Source organism: Malurus melanocephalus, unplaced genomic scaffold (assembly GCF_030028575.1).
Source record: "Malurus melanocephalus ecotype Western Australia unplaced genomic scaffold, MMel_1.1 scaffold_341, whole genome shotgun sequence".
Lineage (NCBI taxonomy): Eukaryota > Metazoa > Chordata > Aves > Passeriformes > Maluridae > Malurus > Malurus melanocephalus.
This window is the reverse complement of record NW_026623573.1, coordinates 460,353-469,219: the sequence shown is the minus strand read 5'-3', so window position 1 is coordinate 469,219 and position 8,867 is coordinate 460,353. Positions and strand designations below refer to the sequence as shown.

General features: G+C 44.4%; 1 protein-coding gene across 1 annotated transcript; it reads right to left on the bottom strand.

The window, feature by feature from the left end:
• Positions 1-782: 782 nt before the first annotated feature.
• ZNF831 (zinc finger protein 831) lies at positions 783-8,649 on the bottom strand. The gene is made up of 5 exons (XM_057378118.1): positions 4,465-8,649; positions 3,835-3,977; positions 2,196-2,365; positions 1,918-2,069; positions 783-1,617 (listed from the first exon to the last, which is right to left on the bottom strand). The coding sequence occupies exons 1-5, from the start codon at positions 8,647-8,649 to the stop codon at positions 787-789; spliced, it is 5,481 nt and encodes a 1,826-aa protein (XP_057234101.1). The 3' UTR covers positions 783-786.
• Between the last annotated feature and the right edge of the window lie 218 nt (positions 8,650-8,867).

Here is an 8,867-nt window from a genome sequence, read left to right as displayed (position 1 = left end):
AAAATGGCATCATTGCAGTTAAAATTACAATAAAAACTAAACATTCCAGGTGACATCAGTTGGAACACAATGTAACGAATATAATGAGAAAATCCTTGTCAGAAATTTTACCACAAGGAAATACCAATARCTAACACCCATATTCTCCACCTAGAAATCAAGAATATTTGAGTATTTATCTTGGCATAAAAGGCACAAAACACAAAGCAAAGCATGCTTGTGTCATTTCTCACACAGAAGCATTGACATTTGTGCAACATGGAAAAAGACCAGCATTTTTTCCAGACTCTTCCAATATCACAAATACTTAGGGAACAGATCTTCTCCTTAGTGTCACCCTCAGTGTGCAGGCAGTGAYTACAAGAAAAAGGAACATGGAGAAGGGAACACATCTGTACCCTCCTGGGAAATCTGAGGAACTGAGGAAGCTGCTGCAGTTKTATTGGAGTAACCCAATCCACTGCAGGCTCGGAGTAACACACCCCCTGGCAGCCAGCACTTGTGGGAATTCTGAGCCTGGCAGGAACGTTAACAATGCTGGAAACCCGTCAGGAACACAGGGTTGACTCTTGCATTTCAATGTGCGATGCCAGCCTCAAAAGAGCATTTTTTTAAAAAAAAAGGTTGAGTCCTTGAAAGGAAGGGCTCTCCCAAAGATGATGCTGCCTCTGGCACAGAGGAATGGCTTTGCTGATGTGAAGGTGTTTCAGAAGCGTGGATCAAACATCCCTGGCATCTCCTGCTGTAACAGGCTGGCACAGCAGCCTGTTATATATTTCTATATTTCTATATTTCTATAACCAGCCTGTCCTCATCATCACTGCTCGTGTCATCATAGTCCACCCGCGTTTGCTTCCTCATCATCTCTAAACCTCTCTTTTTGTATGTCTTGGGGGGTGTTGCAGAGTAACTCTTGAACTCAGGGGATCTGAGAGTGATTGGGAGCTTTCTAAAGGTAGCAGGAGCTGTTCCATGTGGCCTTCCATAGGGATTGTGCTGCAGGTGGGATCCCTTCTTGTCTGCRCTTCCATGCAGGTCCAGGAGATGCTGGGATGAGTCTTCCCTCTCTGAGTGTTCTCTGCTGGGTAACTGAGCCCTCCTGACCRACTCAGGAAGAGCCTCTGCTGGTGATCCAAACAAATGTGAACATCCCAGCTGGGAACTGGGAGTKGGGTTTTCTTTGGGAGGCAAACATTTGTTTTCTTCAGTTGGAAGTTTCTCCCTTCCAGAGGCCTGAATCACCGGGTCTGACAATCCAAATATTTGGCTCTCTGACTCTACCCTCAGTGCATTTTCCTGGCTTGCTCCTGGATGTAAGGAAAGAGGAGCAGCAGCCCCTGGGTTTGTGCTGTCAGGTTGGTCACCTGTGCCTGGATTTGTAAACTCAGGAGGGCAAGACCCAAAGGAAGCTGCCATGGATTCCCCAGGCAGGGAGTGCTGGAGCACGAGGGGCTGTGTCACCCAGCAGCAAATGGCCACGTCCCTGCTGAATTCCTGCAYGGATGTGTCAGCTGTGGAGGAAAAGGAATGAGCTGTCACAGCTATTCCCAGAGGAGCTGTAATGTTCTGGACAGAGGCGTTTGTTCTTGGGTGTTCCCTGATTTGCCCAGCAATGTCCTGTAGGAATTAGGAGGGGAAAASATTTACATTTAAACTTTTCGATCCAGAGCAATTTCATTTGATTGATGCCAGTTTAATTGTTCTTTTTAAAAAGCTAATTGTAACGGAAGTAAGTTTTCATTATATTTTAACCCCCAGAAATACCTTTCACACATTTTCAAACATTTTAAACAAAATCTGGGATACAAAATAGTCTCAACTTGAACTTTAAAACAGCTAAATATAACTCCAGTTGTAATTAACAATGTATTTTTCTGTTAATAAAAAATAATACAGGAATTAAGGTACAATACCTACCTTTTTACGCATTTTGTCCTTTTGTTTAATGTGGTTTAGGTTTTCAATATGGGAAGATATTCCTGAGTTATTCTTTGCTTCTTTTTTCCTTCTGCAAAGGGGTTTGTCTGAGGTGGAATACGATGTGTCTTTTTGCTGGTGTAGGTAATTTTCTATTGAAAAGAGGTTGGATAAACTTTTATTTTGATTTTTATTCCCCCACATGTTCAAACTCATTACATTTCTCATCACATCACTGAAACAACATTAATTTTAAAACAAATATTCRAAATACTTACCTTGCATCTTGGATTGAGGAGGGTGGCACTTCTTATGCTTATTAAATCTGGRGGGTTGGGATGAGCAGCCCTTCCTGAGAGCATCCAGTGCTCTGTTGGGAAAGCAGGGCCTCTTGCTCAGCCGGTTCATTTTCAGCTGAGCAAATCCATGGATGTGCCTCCCTCTGTACCTGCAGTGCCAGGGGCATTGAGGGGAGAAACAAAGATGGGAGATGTAAAAGCAGCCAGAGGAGAATAACACCACCTCATCATCAAACAGCAATTTACTACTGTGCAGGGGATGTCTGTTTATGTCAACTCAAAAAAAAAAAAAAATCAGGATTTTAACAATTATTTTAATATTTAATTTGATGTGCTACCTATTCATCATCACTAAGGAACAACATAAGGATTTTGGTTATTTAGAAAACTCCCACTGAATAATCCCACTCTGCTTCATTTCCTAATCTGGCTCCATCTTTCAGTAACGCTGGATGAGTGACACTGAAGTGCATTGGAACATCTCATCCCTAAATCAACAGACTGTCACTATCCACAGAGCAAAATGGAAATCTAAAAAGATGCACTTATTCAGATGTTTGGTGTATTAGAAAATTAAATTACTTTTTGTGGTTACCAGCTGGGCCATCTACTAACAGGTATGACCTGAGCTTTCAGGACCCTGTACTTGATTGAATCCCTGCACTTATTTGTTATAAATGAATTTGGTATCAATAAATTCTGAGATTGTCAGGGAAAAAAACTCACAACAGCAGAACACCACCCRAAAATCAAACCAGAAAAAAAGTCCTAGAAGAATGTCACTAGGCTGAATGACATAGGCCTGAGCCTTCTATTTTTGCTGTCATGACCCTTCAAACTGGACACGGTGATTGAGTTACTGACACTGATTTGTCCTCAAGGGACTCACTCTGTCTGATTTTGTTCATGAAATAGAGTAAGGGGGCTGCATGCACACAATGTGTGTTTCTTAATGAAGCAATTCATCAGACATCCTGCTGCCCCACACTCCTGAAAGATTAGAGGGTCAATGTTCCACCGATAGGAATTCCCATCAAACAGGGGGAGCTGTGCTGATTGAGACAATGTGTCCTTGATAGGTTCGTGCTCAAATTCTTCCTGCTTTTTTATTTAAACCAAATGATCCTTTGAACTACAGATGGTTCTGTTAGTTCGTATTAAACTTGATATTTATTCTTTAGCCTTCTCTTGTGAATAGCAGCTCAGGATATGGATCTTCCAAAGACAAAAGCACACTGCTCTGAGCTGTGACAGGATTGAAAACAGAAGCATTTGGATTTCCTTCAAACAAAAGTAAATGCTGACAATTTTGACAGATAAGAATGATTTCTAAACATTAGTAAGACTCAAGTGACYAGGCACCATCTTTCTGTGGGATATGTCTGGCTTGTTTAGGGAAGTTTCTTCCTGATAATAAATATTATATTGATATTTTTATAGTTTACCTTTGGGGCTCTGCCGTGGCATAACAAGAGCTCTTTCTGAGAGATTTATCCTTTTTTCCCCAATTTTGACAAGGTTGAATTTCAGGGATGACTTCTAATTTTCTGTGGAGTTTTGCACCCATTTCAGCAAAATGATATCTRTATCTAGGGAATCTGAAAGCCATACTCCTTACCATTTAGGGGTAACTTTAATCCTTTTCTGTTTGTGGCTTCTCTTGAGTTTATTTGTTGAGAATTTTTCCTTTTTGCAAACTACTGCTTTCTTCTTTTGCTCTGAAATATTTTTGAAAGAACCACCAGGAGCTGCAGTGCTKAACTGTTGAGAATATTGGGAAAAAATGAAGTAYRTGAAAACTGTGAATTAYATTGACTGAGAGGYTGGAAATCTKCACTTTTTRAATAGCGCTGAACAGCATCACAGTAAATAGCACAACTTTGTATTTAAGTCCTACTCCAAGTCAAATATTAATTTGGAATGAAAACAATGAAATGCATATGCTGTTACAGAAAAATATAAAACATCCCTCTAYRGGGAAAGAAATCAAGAAATAGAAAYTCACTATTCTCAYTATTAGCATTCCRAAATGTCAAGTGAAAGAAACTTAWATGTTCACACAGAAGTGTAGCTTTCTTATACATCAAATGAATATAACAGCATAAATTGTAAATTCTGTATTAGCAAATGCCTGTAAATGCCCATAAATACGCTTCTGATAATTATTTCATTTTTCTAATAAGAGGGTGGGGGTGGCTGTCAGCCAATAACACCCTCTTGAGATAGCAAATAGGATTATTAATATTACCTCTTGCATCTGGTGTCCTTTAGAAAAGGATGAAACCAACGATTTTAAGCTTGTGTTCGTTAAGCCATACGCCACAGTCTTGCTAATATTTTTCATCTTGAAAATGGAAATGTCGTATTTTGACAGGGTGCTGGATTCCTTGTCACAGGTGGGCACGGAGGAGTGGGCAGATCCTGCATCCCCACTCTGCTCCGAGGGCAGGGGGAGGCTCCTGCTCAGGCAGCACCAGGTCAGCCTGGGCTCAGCACTCAGGGATGGGAAGGTGCTCTTGGAGCCCAGCATGGGTGAAGTGCCAGAGTAGCARGTCCTGTTATTGTGGGGCAGCACTGGGAATTCTTTACAGTGAGTGCTGAGGGTGTGGCAGTAAAACGTGCCAAAAGAGTGGCAAAAATAAGCGGGGTTGTCTCTTGAGCTCTGGGAATGCTGCAGATCCTGCAGTGGRGGTGGGATGTCCTTAAGGATGCGTGGGCTTCCCACTCTGTCCCATCCCAGGATTGTTGGCTCKGCACCCTTGCTAGAAGCTGATGTCTTTATCCTAGAGTCACTTCCCGAGCAAAGGTGATGTAAAGCCTTTCTCTCATCTTTGATGTCAGCAGATATGAAAAAGCCACTGGTATACACAGAAGTAAAGCATATTTTCTTCTTTGGAGTCTGTGTAGAGCAAGTACTTTTACTCATCCAYTTCTCTTCTGTTTGCCTTTGATAATTGAATTTATTCTTGTTCTGTTTGTTTTTCCAATCCTCTCTTGCTRTATCCTGCTGCCTGAAGTTTTGGTTATGAAAGGTGTTCTCTGCTGTGGTTAAAGTATTTGTGGTTTCTGGCTTGACTGRTGAACAAAATCCTGGATTTTTCCAGTTTGTGTGTAGATTCCATTGAAWGTCTCCTTTGCCAGTCTTTTGTCTCACTTCAGATTTTAAAGGGGAGCAAATCACATCATCAGAATGAGAATGGAGGGATGTGCTGCTGGAAGAGCAAGGTAGGGAGGTTAAGGAGTCTCCCACAGGTGTGCCAGGTGTCATCTCCTGTTCAGATCTAAGCAAAAGTGACAGATCTGAAGCTCTCTTGTCCTGTGGCAATTTAAGKATATATTTTGGAGAAAAGGCATTTTGTTGTGGGACTGGACTTAAATGACCAGATTGCAGATGATGACTTTGAGAAGACACATCCACAGCATTGTCATTGAGAAGTGGCACTTTTGCTGCTGTTTTGACAAGATGTGTTTTGTCATCTCCATCTGCTGCATTGTGCAAGGCAGAAGAGYTGGAATCACTTCCCCTTAATTCAGACCCTAAAAGTCCCACCAGTGAAGCTTTTGAGGCACCTGCGGGATGTGAAAGAAGGTTAATGTCACTATAATTAAGAGTTTTTGTGGGAAGTTTGATTGTTTTCATATATTCCACATTCTCAGTCCTTCCAGTGGATTCATTAATTCCTGTGCTTGATTTTTGCTCCTCTGATTTGCTGGAGAATTTCACTGGAGCTGTGGCAAGACTGTGAGTGCCAGAGCAAGGGATTCTCTCTGCTTCACTTACTGCAGGGGTTTCACTACCAGGACTAGGGCAGGACACTGAAATCACWTTTTGTGTCTTCTCCACTTCGAATTTCAGCTTTTTCCTTTCTGATGGCAAAGTCTGGGATTTCCCTGCAGTTTCTCTGTTGTTGCAATGGACCCACGGGGGCGTCGGGCCGTGCTGGCCACTTTCCTTAGTCCCGTGATGGTTCCCATAATTGTGCAAAGGGYTTTTACAATCTAACTCAAATGCACTGGACTCTTTCCCAGGGTTTGGTTTCTCCCAGTTGCTACTCTGCACTGGCAATGAGTCCTCATTCCTCCCRTGGCTGCTCAGCTGACATTCAGGATTTTGAAGCCTGAGCTCACCACTGCTCAGAGCCAGCAGTGTGCTGCTGCCAGCTGTGCATTTCTCCGTGTCACTGCCACAGAGCTCTCGGGATGTTGGGCTGGTTCCAGCTCCAGCAGTTATGGGATGTGATGTCTCCATTAGGTGGGACACTCTGTCTGCAGCTTCCTCAGAGGACACATTCTGCAGAACACGATTAGCATCAGTACAGGTTCCTGATTTACCCGTGGTTGAAGCTGCTGTCACAAGGGAGGAACGACTGTCACTTACAGAGCTCCTGTCATCTCTTTCCTCAGTAATTTCAGTGCTGCTGGCTGATTCCCCTGAATTAGGAGTGAAGCTTGTAATATCTGTGATCTTATTCCCTCTTTGTTTAATTTTCTTGGCATTTTGACTGCTTTTCATTTTTTGGTAGATTTTCTTAAATGTTTCGTCTCCATACATTTGCCATTTTTCTTGAGAGAACATCTTTAACTTCCTTTGATTGTGCTTTTTATTTTTAGCACTGATTACTTCTCCAGCCCCAAGCTTTTTACTCCCTTTCAGCTCCTCTGACAGAGAAGGATGATCAGCCACATTACTTAGGGGCAAATCATCCACCGCTGTTTGTCTGACTAAAGCTCGGGGATGGCTATTAGGGAAATCCACTGAATTCGCAGTGAGATTGTTGCTAGGCAGCAAAGCAGCAGTGCCTGTGTTTACAGACTGCTTAGTAAGAGAAAGTGGTTTTGAGCAWCCTGGTTTGTCATGCACCATCCTCGCTGCCTCCACAACAGGCAAGGAGTTGCTCCGAGTAACAGGCACAGTGTCGATTGTTGTGGAGAACTGGGTAGGAACTGAGTGGAAAAACATTGGCTTGCATTTCTCCAGTGGTGCAAAGGTAGATTTTGCTGAGCAAAGGGAAAGATTCTTTTTCCTATTTACATCACAAGTTCTGATATCAAAATGGAAAGAGTCTTTGTAYGTGTAAGGCATTGGCAGGTCAATGCTTCCCTGCTTAGAAAGGACAGTTTTTCTGGGCCTGACATTATCCAAATGGGTATCATCCACCACGCTTTTGTTGTGAGAAATAAGCTTTGAAATGTGTTCTTCCAGCCTCTTTTTCTCCAGCATGGAGGCTGTAGCTTTGTCAGGCCCCTCTGGCTTTGCAGTGCTCCCGGGGGCACACCTTGGGCTGCTGAAGGCGGTTTCGGTTTCCAGCTCTGTGCTGTGCTCGTGCAGACTGTGCAGGGGGCTGGATGATGGCATCTGCTGTTCTGTGCTGTCAGAGCGTGACAAATACCCCGAATCGGTGCTCTCACACTTCTTCAGCCTGCACTCCAAGGGTTTGTAATCCCACTGCTTCTCTGAAGAGGTTGCCTGCTGCCTTTGCAGCTGAATGTGCTTATTGGCAGTYGGAGTTCTTTGCTCCTGCATCTTCTTTCTCAGGCACGGACCATTTGACAAAGCTCCTGGAGATGATAAACTTCGAGGTTCTCTTTCATGAATGCCCTGATTAGCTTTTGAACTGAAGGACTGATGCGTTATTTCTTGATTTTCTGGAGCAGTTGATGAAGTGCTTGTTGACAGAGAGAGCTCMTGAGGTTTCTCAGTGTCTGTCGCTGAACTGTCTGAACTGGGTTGTTTGATCTGTATCCCTTGGTCTTCACTGATGCTACCCAAGACTTTGCTGCCTTGGGGACAGGCTGTACTCTCTGCCGGTCTCTCATTTTGCTCCGCTCCCCCGTTGATGTCGGGCTCTGAGGGCAGCCTGGTGTTGTTGACGTGTGTTTGTGTTCTCCTGTGCTTGTACAAGTTGCTCTGCGTTTTAAACGCAATGCCGCAAGTGGTGCAGGGGAAGGGCCTCTCTCCCGTGTGAGAGCGGATGTGTTTCTCAAGGACACTTGGCTTCAAACAATCTCGTCCACAGTGCTTGCAGATGTATTTCCCAGATTTTTTCGATTTTCCAACCGATGCGTTCACACAAGAAGTCGGTGATGACAAAACYGGTAAAGTGCTGACTATGCTCAGCGTTAGGCTTTGCCCGAGCTGTTTCTGGAAAGGCGGCGGAGGCCGCTCGGTGCCGTCCGCAGGAAGGAGCGGGTTGAGGATGAGGGGAATGTGGCCGCTGTCCAGATGGACGCAGCTCCTGGCGGGCACCAGTGGCTGCAGGGATCCCGGCGGCACGGGCTGGAACAGCGGGATGGTCAGTGCTTTGAGGTACAGGGGCTGGGCCGGGGGCTGGCCCCGGGCTGGGGCTGAGSAGTTCCGCGGGGCCTGAGGGGCCGGGCCCGGCTCGGGATCCGCCACAGCGGCCGCGGCTCCCAGCGGGGTCTGTCCCTCCATGGCGGGCCCGGGGCCTGCTGCTGTTCATGGATCTGTAGAGGGGACACACAACCGGCACAGCACCTGAAATACTGCTGGACTGGGGAAAAGAGCGACCCAGAATAGCACAGATCGTACGTACAGGCATTATACAGATAATCGTTACTTCATTTCCCAATTAAATGGATTCATCTTTCATTTCTCATCTAGGAATTAAAGTTTAGTACAGTGTAAAGAAC